Raw genomic sequence first — 19,139 nt, forward strand, 5'->3', positions numbered from 1 at the left:
TGATTTCCTAACAAATCAATGACTTTCCTGGACAGCTGTTTAGACAGAGATTGTTTAGACACTGAGCACTCACTGTACTCACTCAGCATGGTCTATTAGCAGCATTTACACAGGTTAGCAGTGTATACTCCATTCACGAAACCAGTCCCTTCGTAAGGAAAACAATGAGTCCTTGAAGCAAGAAGCTTCTGAAAATGGGCTTTTACATCAGACACAGGTGGCTACAATGCCTTGTCATTTAGAAAGCTTTCTGGCTTCACAGGTCCTAACAGAACTGCTTGTCGCAAGGTTTCAGAGAGACCAAGGGGCAGCAGTCCAGCTGCTCTGTGTTAAAAACACAAAATTGAACTCTCAAAGCCTGGTTCCAAACATGTTAGGCAAGACAGTAAGCAGCTATATACAGAATGAAGTCTTGATTTTAAAGTAAGATCTGTCAGTTAGATGAGGATTTTGCTGTGGAAGCACGGTAAAAGTTGGAAAAAAACCAGCCAAAAGGCTCCAGCGGGAAGTCCCATTAACATGCTGCTCCTCCAACATTGCTGATGTGATTCCAGTGTTACAGCTGGCAATGCTAAAGCTCAGTAGGAAACAGCAGAGACTGGCAATAGACACAGATGGGAAAGCAACAGATCTAGGGAGGCAGAAAAGAGAATCAGACCCAAGAAACAGCTTAGGGAAGATGCATCAGGAACTGGCACGAGAAGAAAGGGTGAACTTGTGAGTGCTTGTCTGTTCAAGAAGTTGCAAGACACCTGAAAGACACCTGTAAGACACCTGCTGCTAGCATCATCAGAAAAGTTTTTTGCAGTTTGCTCCAGTCTTAGAAAATGGAAGAGAATCTTTGCTTGCAATAATAGGAACAAAGGTGGCTTCAGCAAAAATAAATTCCTCGCCAAACAATTTTTAGACAAATGACATTGTTAACTTTCTGAAATGATCTTACATTTTGTTCTTTGAAATAGAAAATGCTGAAATGCTAAAAAGAAAAAAATGCGAAGCTCCACCTGACTTGAAGAACAATTTTATTGTTGATTTTTATAACATCAGTGCACAAATGTTAAATTATAACCCAGCTCCAGAAACATGTGGCTTCAGATTAGATATGCATGATTTTTATGCTATGTCTGCTGTAAAGCACTGATTACTTTAAGCAAATTAAGCTTTGCAGGGACAGGACACTCTTGCTCTGGGGCAAACCCATGGAATGTATCTTTCTTAGGGAGTTATTTAGGAGCAGCTTTTCCACCAACAAACAGTGGCAAGGCAAACTGGCAAACAGTGGCAAGGCAAAGTAGCATCAAACAAGGCAAAGTGTCCTTAAAAGATGGGTGACCTCGGACTTGAAACTGACAGTCAACGGTGATTACACAGGACCTTATGAAAGAGGAAGGAGTAGAGAAAATGAGATGTATATCATGTTTCAGAGAGATTCACTTGGCTGCCTCAGAATGAGAGGAAAGTGGAACTTCTGTGGCTCACCCTAATGGAAATCTAAATTCAGACAGTGGACAAAGTTACAGCTGACACGATTCACCTATATAAAAGGGGGGTAGAGAGGAGAGAGAGGGAGAAAGCGAAAAAACAACAGAAAGGAAAAAAAAAACCCAACAAAACCAACTCCAGACAACAATTACATCCAGATATCAGAGGTACTGTCACCACCAGGGTAACGAATCTCATGAGCTAGGACAGGCCCTTCAGGTTCCTTCCCAAAATCCACTAGGAAGTTTTTATTCACTTTCAATCCACCTCTTTCAGTATCCACATCAATCTGCAGCATAACAGAGCCTTCCCTGAAAAATGGACAAGAAAACAGAAATTGGGAAAAGGATTCGTATTTGTTGCTCTTCTCTTCCATATTTGGGCAGGATTTGTCTTCATTTAATATAAAATGAAAAGATTCCCAGATTCCAAATGGGTCTTAGCAGGTCTCAAAAGTGAGTTACACTGCCTCAGTGAAACCTGCAACCTCAAATTAGCAATGAATGAGTGAAAATTAATAGCTGTTGTTTATAATAAAGGAATGGGCAAGCTGCACTATGCCCTCCTGTGGCCATCTGGAACATTATCTTCTCCTTTCTTTAAATCCAAAAAAATACAAAGTCATGCTGATACACTCAAAGGCAGTTTGGAAGTACTACGGATTCCAGGAGGCTAGGTCACATTCACTGGTTTCTTCCCATTCTCACCTACTTCCAAACAGACCATGATTTCAACAAATAGTGTGTGCAGGCCCCAACTTTTGTGTACCTGTTGAGCAGGGATGGATTCTGGCTAGTGGGTAAAACATCTAGGTTGGTAGGCTGTGTATAAAAAGTTACTGGATTCAGTCTCCCTATGTGGGAACTTTGTGCTGTATACCAGCTGGTATATGCATATCACCATTTAAGAAAGAAATCTTGAACATGGGCTTGTACAGTCATCCTCATTTACCAAAGTTTTCTTACTTGACAAGATCGGGGTAGAACTGCTTGTCCCATCCACTGTAGAGAGAGCTGGTGACATACAATCTCTTCCCATCCAAACTAAGCTGAATCATCTGAGGTCCACCTGGCACCCTCTTCCCCTAAAATTATTACAGAGAACAAGGTGCTCAAGATGAGCTGCCACAGAGGTTGAACAAAGGAAATGCAACAGCAAGGAGAAACAAAACAGCACAGCAGTTCTGCTACTCAGAGGACCATCCAGCACTCTGAAATCCTTGACACAGGAGCACCAAATTCCCTACTTTGGAGACAGAACAGTTTTTATTGGGAGTCTTATTCCTTACTAACTGGGAGCCTCAAAGCCATTTCAGATGAGTTCCACTTAATTCACAGAACTAGTAATGTAAGAAAGTAAGGGCTGAAGGGTTCAGGTTGTTGTACTTGGATAGAAGTATCAAAAATCAAGCAAGAGGTGGGTGGCATAACACAGTTGCAAATAAGAACATGTCTATACTGCAGCTAGCTCACAATCTGCACTATGAAGAAAAGGAGTATGTGGAACTTCTTGAAACTGCCTTTCGTGGCCAACAGATCTTAGTCATAACCATATTCAGTTCTTGCACATCTTGAGACTTTCCATAGGTAGCTGCCTTGACAGTAATAATATTAATGCACATTGATAATGACCAGAGACAATTAATACTCTTTCATTTTTCTATCACAATGCCAGGTGCCATCAAACTCTTCACACACATGCACCCCCCCAAACACACACTGCAGAATGAGCTGGTTCAGTGCTTCAACTATCAGCTGTTGAAAGATGATCAGAAGCTGTGATGGCAGTGTGATGAATGCACACTGCATTAGCTTTACATTAGCTAGCTAACAACAGCAGGGAAGATGTAATTACACAGGCTTCAGTACAGTTGAACAGCTTGTCCAATTCCACCAGGGACCCAGAACACTTACCAGGATTTACTAGCTCCAGTCCGTGCTGAAATGTGATACCTGCCCAGGCTGCCAGCCAAGATACAAACTAGCTCAGATGTGGCTTTATATGTTGTACATTTGACTGAGGTGTAGGGATATTTTAAAATGGATTACAATCAGCAGAGCACTGACAACATGCATGTTAGGAAAACTTACTTTGATCACAAATGGCTCTGGCTGACACTGCAATTCCTTGTCTTCCACTACAGTTACAGGCCCCCCTTTTGTGATGCTGCCTCCCAGAAACACCTGTAACCAAGGGAATGTGCGAGAATAGGCATCGGCTATCAAAGGAACATGAAAGCAATATAGTGACAATTCTGAAGCAAAAGTAAATTGTCAATTTCTCCTTTTAAAAAAGAAGGGAATAAGCAGACTGTACTGCCCTTGTACCTGACAGCTTTTCTGATGCTGGCTTACCTGTCCCACCAGCTTGGGTTTGCGGGTGTTGGAGATATTGTACTGGCGGATGTCTCCATGCAGCCAGTTGCTGAAATATAGGAACTTGTCATCCAGCGAGATGAGGATATCAGTAATAAGGCCTTCAAGAAAATATTCAGTAGAAAAGTCAGGAAATGGACAGGACCAGCAACAAAGAAGACCACAAGCCTATTATCTTTCAAAATTCTAGTCATAGTAGCCTCAGAAAAATATGTTAAGATATGGGTTGAACAAACACAATCATCCTTGGAAACCCACTGCCTACTCAAAGGAGGTGCAGGCTCTACCAGCATTCCCATGACCATTCCTGAATACTGTGAGCTCATGCTGAAAGACCCAAACTCAAGTATTTTTCTAGAGAAACTGACCTCAAGCATTGAGCAGCGTGGGAGCAGAGGTCTGCCAATCTCCTATTTGGTGGCTCATAAGCAATTTGGTTACATCAGAAGTGTTACACAAAGAACCCAACAGAAATTTAGTAATTTACATGGGAAGTGTTTGCCATTTAAGGATAAGATTCTGCAAAAAGCTACACTGTACCAGTGAACTAAAGAGGACAACACCCGTTTTCTTTTCCAAACATGCTCACACTAACCAGGCATGTCAGGGAGAAGCCATCCTTGTACCTTCTTGCTGGGTACTTGAATCACCTTCTCTGCTGCCCAGTCTCCTTTCTGCAGAAAGCACAGGAGAGAACCAGCATTATTATTGCCTTGACGTTAGCCAAGAGGGCTCAGCTATGCATGACAGAGGGAGGAGAAGCAAATAGTGCTATTTATTTAACAGGTCCTGTACAGAGGTGATATGCACATTGCAAATAAGTGTTACCAAGGAGTGAGGATGGTAACTATACTGCCAGAGAGAATGTTAATGATTATACTATGCAACAACCTCTAAAACAGATTGCTGTAACAGTAGCAGAACTAAAGACTGCTAATCTCCTACAGCTTGGTGTCTTATCTGTCTCCAGCTCATCCTCTAAAATGGCAATAGCTCTACTCCCCTGTCCATGACCCCACCACTTTCCCTCCCTCCCTCCTCTAGCCTCAGGTCTTTCCCTATGCTTTTAGGCTGAGCAGTAGGCAGCCCACATTGACACTGGTGACAAGTTTCACGTGTTCTGATTAGCTGTCCAATTGATATGTGTTTGTTGACCAGCTTGCAGGCCAGAAAGCAAGCCATTGAGCTAATGCTGCAGCCCTCTCCTCAGTGCAAGTGTTCATTAGATTGTCTCTTGTTCAAGTGATCACTAATGTTCCTATCATTGGCAAGACCTTCCCCTCTTTGAGACTTTCACAATTCACTAACTGTGATTAAACTGATCAACAAGTTACTGTAGAGGGCAGGAGCGTTGGAAGTGGGGCTGACAGACCAGCAACATGACCTCTTAAGCTTTGCTTCCTTTCAGGATCAGGCTGCCGAAGATTTGCATGCTGGACATCAGCAATATGGCTGCAGAGATACTCAAAATGCCTACCAACTGCAATTGCTTAAAGATGAGGGACTATATGGTAGCTTCAGAAAGCCACAGCATCAGTTTGTATGCACGCTGTCATTAGAAGGTTTGCTCTCTGACACAATGTTAGAACTTGGCTAGAATTAGACTGGAATTAGGAGCCTTTTTATTTTTAATCCAAACTCTACTACTTCCTAAGTGATTGGTGGATTTCTGAAACAACTAGGTTTGAGTTTCAGTGTTTGCCACATTACTTACCTCTGTCTTGTAGAACCGATGAACTGCACCACTCAGAGCACATCCAACAAACCCTTCTGCAGCATCCGGATTGTGGAGGAATCGAATTTCCAAGGGTATGGAGCCCTTCCCTAAGTCAATTGCCTGAATGTAGGTATGAGTGCTCCAGTCCCACACATTAATGCGGCAGCCATAATGCCCTAATGGATCAGGTCAGACAAAAATAAGCACAGAAGATATTATTTTAACAAAGAATCACTTCTAATTTTGAGAGTTTAAACAAATGCTCCCTCACCTCTCTCTACATCAGCTGGGTTAAACCCATCTGCCAAGGCTTTTGGTGCTCCCCATTCAGTGCTCATCAGGACATTGTGTCGTGGCTGATACCAGAAGTCATAACCCAGGGGGGGTACCTTTTCCCCATTCTCCCAATTTCCTTTCACTTCAAAGGTCTCTCCATCCAGCAAAATAAAGCCACCTGATATAAAAACCAAAGAAAATTGTTTGAAGACGTTCACGCAGATCCACAGCTTTAAATAAGATAAATAATATATTAATATTTAAATGCCTATTTTGTAAACACTCTGTAAAATGCAACCCTATGCTTAAGGAAAGTTTTGTGATTCTGTTGGTTTTGCTTTTGTGGACTAAAGCAAATGAAAGCTGGATTTTAAAAGAATTTTATCACACTGTAATGAATTTTTTAAGCTTCAGTTTGCTCTATTTTTACTCAGGTCATTCCAATAAATCTGTTAGCCCTCCTAGAGTACATTTCAATTAAGGGATATCTTAGAGAAGATCCTGGAGGAGTCACCTCCATTTTTCTTTGCTTGCCACCAGCATCCTTGAATTATGTACTTAATATGCATCTATTCAAGTACATGTTTGCCCACAATTCAGAAGAGAAAAACCCTGTGAAAAGGAGCAGGGTTCACCACTTACCATCTGAAGTATATTTCTTCTAATAGCTAGTATTTCTCTTTAGATGTCAGGTGTTTTACATCTGAATAGGTAACAAAATTACACAAGAATCCTTCAAAAGTTTTAAATAGGAAATGCAATCTAGAATAGCTTGAAAGGCTTAATTTTCATTAGACAATGAGACAAAGAGGATTTAGGTTTGCAACAGAATCTTTCATGCCCAAGTCACAAACACTGAGCTGGTACAGATTATGTTCAAAAGCAAGTCTTCCTTGCTCAATGCTGAAGGGACCCAAGTGAAATGTTAATAGGTTTGTTGCTCATATTATAACCACTACAGTTGGTCTTCTTTAGTCATATATGTGAAAGACTGAGACATGGAAACTGAACTCATCAACAGTCCCACAGATGTTCTTCCACATCAAGTCTGAATTGTTATGGCAGAGCAATGACCATACAGTTCACCTGAAGTATTTATTCTACAGTTAAATAAACAACTGCTGGAATGGTTATGTGCACAAAAGAACTGTAAGCTCTTAAAAACTCTTCTAGCTTTGCATGAAGCATCATTGCTTTGGAAGCATGATACTTCTATACCACAAATACTTTTCTAGAGTAATGAAGGGGATTAATACCTTTTCCATTGCCAGAAGGGTCTCCCAAACAGCTGATTAAGATGTCACCACTGCCCAGACAGTGAGAGGTGTGAGGATTAGCCACGTTACCCTTCCAGAACAACTCCACTGGCTCAACAATCTAAAATGAGTACACACATCGTCATAGTCACCTTCACTGAGATCACAACAGAATACCAGTTCCACCCCTAAGAGTTCAAGTAAGGAAGGAATGAGAATGGTGTATGTGTGAGGGGGATTGTTTCTTTTGCTATTTTGGTTTTTGATTACCTGCCACGTCCTGCTTTCTACTCTGCCCAGTAATACAGTACCACCCATGACATTTATTTGTTCTTCTCAAAAGTATAAACAGCAAGAGTTGAATGGTTAGAATCAGTCTAATTTCTGCAACAGTAAGACACTGACATCTGCATTTGTTTTAATTAGTATCAACAGCAGAAACACCACTTGTGCAATATTCAGGCATCAGCTCTCACTGGAGTACTAGCAGTTCAGAGGGGAAAAAAAAATCTTTGAGGCTTGCCAGAGACTCAGTTTGAAACAAAATTCACTGTACAAGAAGAGACCTTTGGGGGTTTTATTCCACTACATTAATAGTTAAAGGCTGACAAGGTTCTACAGAATTCAAAACTGAAAGACTATGAATGAGGGTATTTGCAGGCAGATGGGGTGGGACAAAAGACCACTTAAAAGTTTCCTTACATTCCACATTATGACCTGTCTTCAAAATATGTTTTTGATAACTAAATTGGTCTCTGCCAAACCTGGAACTCTGTACTGAGGTTTCACACATTGCTGTAGGATTCATCTGACCAAGTATAGATGCTGACAGTGTATGTATTTCCATCTAAGCTAATCCTCTATGCTTACTTTATAGTCAGTGAAAAGAAACAAACACTCTTAAGACACAATTCCTTTACCCTAAAACAGTTTTCTAAATGAGGATAGACAAATCTGACTCCAGCAATGCCTTTTTTTTTTTTTTTCACTGACTGTAAAGAGAATCTAAACAGTTAGACATGGAAAAGTGTAAGTCTATATCTAAACCTCTAGCTATGCCAATATCTGTATCTCTGCCAAATGAATTCTATTGCAGTGGAAGTTTTATTTTGGGAAAATTTCAATTGTTTCCATGAACAAGAGATTTTTTAAAATGTTCATTTTCCCATACTAAAACATTTTCTTAATTTTTTCTTTTAAAAAATCTACATATCACATGTTTAGGAACCAAAGATTACAAATCGAGGAGGTGTCCTTTACAGGAGAGATCTGGTCTTGCTCAGTGAAAATCCAATCAAATTTAAACTCATCTCTGAAAAACATACAATCTACATAATGATCAGCTGAATGTGTCATGTAGGAGTTTGCCTTGTGATCTTGTAGTCAAAAACAATAATACAGTGTGCAACCACTTCGACTGAAATTCATATCGCAGAGGCAGGTTGAATTCTGGAACTTCCTAATTTTTCAGTGTTTGACACCACATTTACTCATATTTCTTCAGTGCAAGATTTTTTGTGTGTAGTTTATCAATAAATTGTAGGAGTTTCAAAACTCCCACAAGTTCCTAATGTTTGACAAAAGTTTCCATAACTGTTCTGGCTTTCCTATTCTAATTTGAAGTTGGAATCCATAAAACCACTGTCTCTTTGTCAAAATATAAGCAATAAAAATCCAGCTTAAAGTCATCTAAATATACCTTATGGATTCTAGGAGCTCGCAAGTCTGTTCCCACATCCACCACATAAATTCGAGAAGAGATCAGACTTGGTAGAATCAGACGATTTCTTCTCTTTGTGGCATCCCCAAAGCAGCTGCTACAGGCATTCCACCCTGAATGATGGAGCTCATCCTTAAGATTCGGCATGGGCAGGCGATGGATCACCTACAAAGTCAGAGACAGACTTAAGATTCAGTCTGGCATAGTTTTTCCCCTAGGCAAAGAAATGGGTCTTTATGTCAAAGTATAAATTAATAAAGAGCAGAAGGAAACTGCTATTTTTTATTCAGGAAGCAGATTCAGCCTGAGATATGCAGAGCTGAAGCTGTAGAGTGGGAGAAGAAAGTTGGACATCACGATTCCATAGCATTTATTAAATGTTGTATGCTATTAAATTAATCCAAATCTTTAAAATATTCTATCTAATTAAAGAGACATGCAATAATGATATGGAAAAAAAGACAGAAAAAAACATCACTTGTCCATGTGCTGCAAGTCCCTGATTTTACGAGATTTACCTGATTACAACTGGAGCTGACTCCTGCAAACTGACATGTTAATTTGCACTCTTGCTTCTTGCTTCTGATTTTTACTTTTCTACTGTATAACTAAGAAAAGTTGAAAGATTACAGCTAAGTTTTGTGAAAGTTTTAGGAGACTTGTTTCCTCCACTCTTCCTTAATAAAACCCTAACCAGTAGCTATAAAAAAAAAAAGAACAAATTATGAAAATCTTTGTTGTCAAACCAGATTCGCTGCTCCTTAAACACACAGAGACCAGAGTCCAAAGTATCTTTGATAATTTGAGTCCTACAAGCACTGCATGTTTAAATGCAGTTTAGTGTACACTATTTGCAGTAATAAACTGAGCTTAAGGACAGTCTTACCAATATTTTGGATCTGGTATATTGGTAGCTACCTACCCACAGCTTTCCATTTATGAAGTAAATGGATTAGATTTATAATGCCTAATGTGTAGAATTTCCCAGGGTATCAGACATCCTACATTATAAACTCTGTCTATACTACTGACACACCCTGAGGAAATATCACCTTCTAGAGCTTAATACTCATGCTCAGTATAAATCAAGAATAGTGTTACAAAAAGAACTATCAAAATACTAAGCACGAAAATTTTCTGAAAGTATCTTGAGACTAACAAGATAAATGTTAGCTTTGAGAAACCTAGTAAGAAAAACAGCAGAGGATTTGACTGGCTCTCAACACAAATATCTACTTGAAAATTATTATGTGAACCCAGATATTCACCACCCTAGAAAATGCAGCGCCGGAGCCATTCTACACACAGGAGTACCTGACAATAGTGTGGAGATTTGGGGTCAACATCCACAGTGGCCAGGTAGTCAGGTTTCTCTATCCCAGTGTTTCTGTAGATACAAGGCAGATACACAATCTCCTCCCGGGGACCTTTCAAGGCAGAAGTCTTGTTTAATGCATCAAAAGAAACCATTTTTACAAAAAGCTGTGTTAACTTTAAGAGAATCTTCTCTGGATTTAATCTCTCCATCTGTAAATTGTGATTCTTCTTAGGAAGTGGAATCGTGGTATTTCCATTTTATGGACAAACACTACATAGTAGTATATAGTTAGAGCAGCCAGAAACCACCAGGAGAAAGTGCTTATTCAGCTGTGGGGCCTTTCCACTCCCTTCCCCTCCTAATGCAAGAGGCCCTGGGGATGCAATTATTTTCCTGAAAAAGGACAGTGCTGGAGACCACCTTCCCACCTGCAAGGCCATGTCAAGCCTCTCCTTTCCCCAGTTACACAAGTGATGACTCCCTGCTGCCAGGGCCCAGATTTCAGTCTACCTATGCCAAAAGCCTACTTATTACAATCTATAAAATTGAGGCTTTTAAAATATATCAAAGGACTCAAGGTGAAGTTCTGACACTATTAAAAGCTACAGCAAAATGCCTCAAGGGCTTTAGTGAGGTTCAGGATTTAGCCAGACACTGCTGGGAAGAACAGAACATAACTTTGATACAGCTACAAGTGGATGAGAAGCTTGCCATTAAACCATGTCACACAGAATACCCTACAGTCCTTTCTCCTGTTTTCCCCTTCTTCTGTCCTAGACAGTCACTTGTTTTTATGAGAGAGTCTGAGGGCAGTCTATAAATGTCTCCATCCAAAACCACCAAGGAAATTTTTTTTTTTTTTTAGGTTAAACACTTGCTCACAATATTCTTAAAGCAAAGCTCTATTTTGCAGCATAGAAAACCAGAACTGTTTGTTGAGTGTTAGCATCCTATAGCCATGCACACATCTAAACCCAGACCCACTTTGTTTTAGTGCTATGATTTAGTGAACTCATGGTAACAGAGCTTGCATGCTTTGCCCAGAGTTGGGTGCAAAATGAAATAAAATCCCTTCCAATATTTAAAGTCTCCTTGGCCTTGCTAATTAATGAGCCACTCTGGAAGGCATCCACCTAGTCCTCACTTAATCTGAAAACAATTCCTTTACTGACGGCCTGGATTTAGAAAAGATGTTGCAGTACTTGCCTTTCATGGCATCCAGAGGAGTTGCATATCCTGGACCACATGCTCCACATTTTGCTGATTGGAGAAAAAAAAAGAAGTTCTTTTAATCTCCAAATTATTTTTAAGCATATCTCTAAGAGGAAATTGGCTTTGCATTCAGAGATTGGCAAATCTTAGATCCAATTTTTACATTGGCAAACACCTGTAAGTCTCGCTGACTCCAGTTACTGCTGAAGTTACTTGAGTTTCTGAAAATATACACAATATGATACTCCATGCTCAAAAATAATGGGAAATTTGGGCCTTCATTTCAAGGAGTTCAGCCTCACAATTTTAAAGCACATTCATATATGACAAGGGTCTGGGATTTAAGAAAATTGTGTTAAATGTTTTACAGAGAGCTGCTGAATCACTGCCAGATGAGTAAGTAGACAGATTGCCCAATTTGAACAATCCATTTTATTATTACTGGAAAGCCTCCAGTCTTTCTCTGCATATAAATGCTGAAGAAGTGGTTATTTTTAAGGATTTATAGCCTGGGTAAGAGGTGATACTGCAGGTGACCAGAAAGGACAAGAGGAAGGGGAATTATGAACCATTCCACCTCCCCTGTATTAAAAACTCAGCTCCCCACCTCTGCCCTCACGACCCTGTTACAGCCGCCAGAAACCCTCCTTGAACTGGCATTCCTTGTTCACCACTTCCAGCACAGCAACTACATCATGAATCAGACAACCAAGTGGGGAAACCGTAGTTTTAGGAAGATAGAAAGGGAATCTAAATGTCCTCTGGAGAAGGGAACGCCACAAAAGCAGAAGGACCGTGTGTGGTTCAAGGCTGGGCTCTGCGTTAGGAGGAACATGTCATTTTACAGTAGCAGAAGACTGAGAAGCAATGCTCTTCTGCACCGAGAGTCAAAACCAACCCATGCATCTGGGTGTCTCTATGAGCAAAACCTCAAAATTTCAGCAGGGATGACAACCGCGGCAGTTGTTATCTACAGCTTCTCTATCTGGAAAGTAATGTGTTCACTTCCAAAAAGATAGGATTCCTGTATTAGGATCCTCCAGAATTAAGAGCTTGACCCTCAGCAAGCATAAAGCACTGCTCACTACTAACATGTAACACTTATAACCATTTCTGCTTACTTCTTAGAAGTGTCTTACCTCCCTTTGTATCAGTTTGGATCCTAATCAACACCTAAGTAAAAATGATACTAAACCAGCCTCGTACACAGTGATTTCTACTCTAACACAGAACAACAGAACATATATGCTCAGGATCATAAATTGTTGGCTAGAATTAAGAAAATATTACCCTGCGATGTTGCTGTAAGGGGCAGTTACATGTTGCAAGTTTATAGGCTTAACTGACACACATCAATCTCTACTTTTCTAGAGTCACAGAGCTGCAGGCCTGCTGAACACAATGCAGGAAGCTTCTGCTCCATTCCTAAATGGAACTAGTGTATAATCCGCTGTTTAAAACACAAAAATATAGAAGTGCTCTGCAGCAGGATGCCAGCATATTTCTTCAATGTGACATGAAGTGAAATACATGTTGACAGAAGTAAAAACATAATATAGTTGCCTCCCGCCATCCCTCAAGTGTCTATAATAAAAATAAGCAAACCAGCTATTTGCCATTCTCTGATATTTAAAAAGATAAATTTATAGCACCAGTTTATTTCAGAATGCCACAGATCTAAGATTTCAAATTCAAAGGTAGTTACAGCTCCAGTGCCCATTTAATTATGGAGCCTTTCTCTGAAGGCAAAATGCTTCAAGCAATTCACTTGCTGCATTTGGAGGCTCCTAACTTCATAAACAGGATCTTCTCAAAAAGAGTAATTTAGTACTTTAGGTTTAATTTCACATTCTTTGTGAAATATTTTTATCTGGAAACACAAAATATAAAGTTTGCTTTGTTCCATTTATGTCTAAGCCATAATTTAAACTTTATTCCAATTTTCTCAATCACCTAAATTAGCAGGAACTCAGTATGCATTAGACCACAGCTTAATTAGCATTGCAAATGCAGTTTTCTGCAGATTACTTTGAGAAAAAGATTATTTGTGCCAAATTGTTTTCCAGAGAAAACATACAGCAAGATGATGAACGTTTTCTCTTCCTTCTTCTCATACACATTGTTTCCCCCTTCCCTCTGATCTTGTTCAAACACTCTTTTATTCTGAACCATTGTATCTAACTGCCTGAAGGTATCCATGGATGATGCAAGCCTTTCTGTGTTATACGATGCCAAGCTCATTTGTGAATACAAAATAAGGTTTTTGTCATGAATCTGTGATTTGTACCATCTTGTAGCTACATGTTAACAATAACATTTACATTGCTATGTTAATAATCCATGGTTAAACATATTAATATTACTTGTTACGTTCAAGATCCCCCATTAATCTGGCAGCTGAGTGAGTGTTTTGAGTACCAGGAAGCAGGACACTCCATCACACACATGTGGTTTGCAAACTCCAGCGAGGACAAAAGCACTGAGATTTTTTTTATGCCATGTATGTTACACCCTTACAAGCAAATTCTCTTATGGGTAGCTTCCCACCCACAAAGTCCACCTTCCTTGTCTTTCTAAATCAAAGAACATTGATCTACTGCCAATGGCTCACGGGAAGAACATATGCATTTAGCTTTAACTGCTTCATTGTACATTTTTTCTTTTTTTCACAAATGAAGTTAGAATAAGCCCAATTCCTCCTTACTCCTATGCAGTTATTTGTATATACACACCAAGAGCTGATAAAAATATCACTGTTCCTTTTGTTACCACTGTCTACAGCAATTCTTTCTTGTGGAGAGCAAGGGGAATTGAAGAATCCAGTCTAGTTTCCTTTTGCTCTGTATTTTTTCATGTCTTTCCATCTGTTCTGTTCCTCTTTTTGGAGGAGGGACAGTAAACCAAAGGCAACTGTCCAATCCTTCGTGAGCCACCAACAATGATCCACAGGCCACTCTGGAAAACTCCATGCAAACCAACAACAAGGTTTGGGGATATTTTGCCATGCTTACAACAGCTGAAAATACGTAAGCCATCATTTCCCACACAAAGCATAATGAGGGACTCCCTGCAGCTTTCCATCCACTCAGTAAGTTTTAGACAGAAAGGAGGCAGTTCTCAATGTCATAAATGTTAAGAGCTTCTCTGATGGTGCAAAGACACCACACTCTTTTGGGTGGTACTGAAGAATAAAATGTTTCATTTCCCTCATTTTTTTGGGCACCAAGTTGTACCACAGTGCCAGGTAAAAATCACATACTGTGCAAGGTCAAAGAATGATGACAGGATCTGTCAGTCTAGCAGTCACAGCATAGAAAAACAGTCCAGACACCTCTGGGTTCATTGGTCCCTGGTACTGGGTGAGGCAAGTCACTGTGTTGCTTTGCAACCCTGAAGACAAGCACTTCCTTTCTCAGGCAGGTGATAAAGATGCCTCTCCACCTTTTCAAGGGCTGTAAAGTCCTCAGAAATGCTGAGCTCCTCAGGGCAAAGAAATATTGGGAAATACAGATCATCCCAAAGGTCAACAAATACCACAAAACATTATAAAAGCAAGACTTAGGATATGGTTTTATGAAAAACTTCTGGAAGTAGCTTTAAAAAAAAAAAAAAAAAAAAGGCTAATCCATTTATACTTACCTAATCAGTGAGTTAAAAATTTTGAAGTGGCGTGCAAAGCCTCTGAGGAAGCTGTAGCACGAGCAAACTATACTCAGATTAACCTGGGAGTTACTAGGAGTCTGCATAATGAGGTTTATAGATTTCCAACAACAGGTAATAGCATTGTAGAAAAATATCCCACCTGATAAAGCGTAGTTTCATAGTATTCAGTAACTATTAACATGAAGAGCCATTCTTTGATAGTTTGTGTTTAACAGCATGAAATAAAGGAAAGGATCAGGAAAGACTTTGTCGTTTTATTTGCAGTATTTTATGGCAGCAGAGTTCTTCAGCCCACTTAAGACAAACCGTGAAGGTGCCTAAGACTGTTTACTCTATTGAGGGACTTTAGGAGAAACGTGGCAACAAATTAGCCACCTCTGTTGAGAACTTAAAGTTAGGTGGAATAAGCCTGGGCCAAACTGGGCTTCTTGCAGAGCCTGAGTAAACAGAAAATTCTCTGAAGTTAAGGTGTATGCATGGGTTAAACACTGACATATTAAAAAATGAAGGTAGGCAAACCTGGTTCAAGGTATGATTGTGCTAAATTGCTGAAATAAACACACAAATGGGGAAAAAAAATTAGTGTATCAGCTATACTATATACATGACAAGACATAGGCCTTAGAGAACAACAGAGACAAAAGCAGTACATTCTTTCTGGAATACAAGTCTTTTTCCAAGAAACAAATTATGCAAGCAGACTTTAATGATCTGTTAAATTTTTGAAGAGCAGTCCAAGACTTGATCTTCTACACTGCCAAGAGCATACTTTTCCAAACCTTGTGACCAATCAATCACCATCATGCTACTTTAAGGCTTAAGGTGCAGTATTTAACTTACTCTTTACACACTGCCTAGAGACTTCTTAAAGACTGCCGCAGCCATTTAGACAAAACTGTCATTATCCCAGGTTACAAAATGAAACTTATAGTTTGTTAGAAAGCAAAAAACAAGTATCATTTAGTTTGTACTATTAGTACTTGCAGAAGCACAAAAAGATACATATTCAACCTAGGCAGATAAACCAGGCATGATACTTCTGCTGAGTCAGAATCCTTGTTTTTGTCTGTGTAATTAGGGCTTTTTTTACTAAGGTCTACAATCTTACCCTGTTTTGTGAAATCACAATGTAACAGTGTCCCCCTTGCAAATTCTACAAGAATACATTCACACACAAAAAAGCTTTCATCTGTTTTAGTCCCCTCCCTCTATTTCCTGTCCATGTGTCCAAAAATGAAAGTCTGTAAAAATTATATGGTCTATTCACAAAAACATAAGCAAAAAGTTAAATTCTGGTCCTCAGTTTCCTGGCAATCTTCCTAAGCATCATTCATGTTCACAATCAACCAGAGCAGCAAGTCCAAATGCTTATTTCAGTTTCTACATGCCAGGGTACTAAAAGAGACATTTAATGATAGCATAAAAGACATTTACTGGTAGCATTAAAGCTACTTATTTAAAACCACAGGGTTTTCAATAGCTTGAAGAAGTAAACCTTTTAATAGTCTGAGGAAATGCTGAACTTCAGCCCCACGCCTCTCCTTAACAGCCCGCCATGCTAACGAACCCACTGGCCCCTGCTTACAAGTTTCACAGTGCAGAACTGTACCCAAAAGCAGCAGAACCCGGCTAGACTCACGAGCTGGATCTCTTACCCATGTCAGATCAGACGTTCAGGGCTGCTGGGTGCACGCAAGAGGAATTACAGCTGCCTGGACTGGATTTTTGTGAAGCAAAAGTTACTCGGAGAGGGTCATATATACAAGAGTGAAGGGGCGGGCAGGACTAGGGACAGAAACTGCCAAGGGGAGGATCCAGCGCAGCTGGGAGCGCAGGAGGACAGGGACAGAAATTCAGCTTCTACTTCCCAGGAAAGAGCGGAGGAAGCTTTCAAAGCTCTGCTTGAGCCCCCAGCCTCTGCTGCACCCAACTCTGACGCTGCTGCACTTTCCACCTGCTCCTGTTTATATTCCAGATATGTTTATCTGGGTATTTTGTACCCAAGTAACCGCCCTCACGCAGAGAGAGCCTGCATGCTTTCTAACAGCAAAGGGGGAAACAGTTGTGCTTTAAAACTCTTGATTTTGGGCAATGTTTCAAGTTCTCCAGGAGTCAATGCATGCCAGACCGGATCACGGCTCTCAACTGTGCCTGGTTTGGCAGGCAGCAATGTTTTTAACATTTCATGGCCCTTCAGTCCCTTAAACAAGGCAGCTACAAAAAGACAACTTGCCTGCTGAAAATTTCACAGAATTACTTCTTAAAGAAGATTCTTTCAAGACTGACAGCTGCCCCAGAGTATTGGAAAATCTGGATTTCACTCTTTATTCCATCTGGGATTTTGCTAGACTGTCCCTAATAAGAATTAGTCTATTATTTCCCACTGATTTTTTAAAGTACAATACTTTTTCCCAGGCAACATTACCTCTGTCATTTCAAAAACCTTCTCAAGAGAGGATACTGCATTTTACAACCCTGTTCCACTTCTTCTCTGCCTTTTACATAAGCCACCAGTATCAGCAGAAACACTAAACAGTGCTGAAACACTAGAACTATTTAAGCAATTCCCTCCATTAAGCCAAGAGAGTGTCAGAGAGAGCTGATAAACGACCTATAACTAACCATTTATTTAGATTTATTTAGTGAACTGAGCCTTTTTTTCCTGATCACAAATTAGACAAATGCAGTCTGTTAACTTGTTTACTGCTTCAGACTGCTAGCTAAATATTTTGTGCAAACAAATTATTGCTCAAAAATTATTTTCTCTAGATTTTGTTTTCAATACTCCATAGCTGCAGTTAGGTATTTGAACTGTGTGATGGACCATCCAAATCATGTCTCTCTCATTTCATTTGATGGGCTTACTTCCGCTAACTGATTCAGAAAGAAGGTAATTTTTTTTGGGGGGGGGGGGGGGTATTTTTATTATTTTTGCCCACAAATCCTTAGTGTCCATTGGACTGTTCATCTTTCATTAAGAGTTCCTTGCATATCTATCACTCTTTCTGGTCTCTTCCTCCTCAGATATAGCCTTGTCTGTCCATCAGTTCCTTCCCTCCTTAACTTTTCATTTTAAAACACTACTTTACTACACATAGGCTTGATTCAGTGGTTTTTTTAAGCTGCTATTAAAAAATGTGAGTAACTTATTTCATGAACTTGAGAGACTATGTTCTCAGGAGACACCATGAAACACTAACTGAAGATCCACCTCAAGGAATCAGACCTGTCTTTTCAGACCAGTGTGCTCCTGAAGAACCCCACTGATGTCAAAGGGACTCCAAGGATGAACAGGAGTTCACAAACATCACTTCAATTACAAGATCTATGACCTTAATTTTAGGCAGAGTGGGTGGGAATTCAGTCATTCTCAACAATGACCTACTTCTGCTTCCATCAAAATCACCAGGAGTTCTAGCTCTTGAGGTCAGCAGGAGGACAGTCAGGCCAGTCCACACATCCACTGAAGTCCTGTGCAAGGAGTGCTACATCCAGAGAGCAGGGCAAACACATAATACAATCAACACAAAAATGTGCAAACTGATCATGCAGTAGTTTACTTCTGTATAAATTATCTGACCCAACAGGGAACATATTATTGCTCAGGATGATAACCACATTATACTAAATCATTAGTGCTCTTGGCTCACATCTCGTGCCACTGCGGAGGCAGAGGGATCTGCTGCACACCTCGGGATGGGTCTATCACAAACACAAAACCAGCAAAAGGCCAAGATGAGTTTGTACACACCCAGAGGCTTTGGAACAGCCTTGCAGGCAGCCTGAAGCTGGCAAGTTGCAGGAGAGACACTAGAGATTAAAAGAAGTGCATGCCAAGGGGGGCAATCAGGAACAGCCTGGCGAAAACGTTACAAACAGCTCACGAGATAAAACTCATTGAGTGAAATAGGACTGTTGTAAAAACAAACCCACCCTAGCAGCCACAAATACTTTCATCTAGTCCTTCACTGCCTAACTTACACTGCACCACCCTTCTCCAGTTTCTATACAGCTCTTACTACTGTGACACCCTGTGTTGCAGCTCAGAATCCTGCAACGCTTTCAGCAAGTGCAGGCCTGATTTGTGTATCTTGCATCTAGAAATTAATCTCACTGAAGT

General features: G+C 40.1%; 1 protein-coding gene across 1 annotated transcript; it reads right to left on the bottom strand.

Annotated features, from left to right (window-relative positions):
• Nucleotides 1-725: 725 nt before the first annotated feature.
• Nucleotides 726-16,957, bottom strand: LOC104831327 (selenium-binding protein 1-A-like). The gene is made up of 12 exons (XM_010566825.1): nt 16,675-16,957; nt 11,351-11,404; nt 10,141-10,253; nt 8,806-8,991; nt 7,107-7,227; nt 5,846-6,028; nt 5,572-5,750; nt 4,453-4,531; nt 3,837-3,958; nt 3,573-3,665; nt 2,448-2,566; nt 726-1,793 (listed from the first exon to the last, which is right to left on the bottom strand). The coding sequence occupies exons 1-12, from the start codon at nt 16,676-16,678 to the stop codon at nt 1,631-1,633; spliced, it is 1,416 nt and encodes a 471-aa protein (XP_010565127.1). The 5' UTR covers nt 16,679-16,957; the 3' UTR covers nt 726-1,630.
• Between the last annotated feature and the right edge of the window lie 2,182 nt (nt 16,958-19,139).

The sequence above is a fragment of the Haliaeetus leucocephalus genome, unplaced genomic scaffold, assembly GCF_000737465.1.
Source record: "Haliaeetus leucocephalus isolate CR32 unplaced genomic scaffold, Haliaeetus_leucocephalus-4.0 Scaffold219, whole genome shotgun sequence".
NCBI classification, from domain to species: domain Eukaryota; kingdom Metazoa; phylum Chordata; class Aves; order Accipitriformes; family Accipitridae; genus Haliaeetus; species Haliaeetus leucocephalus.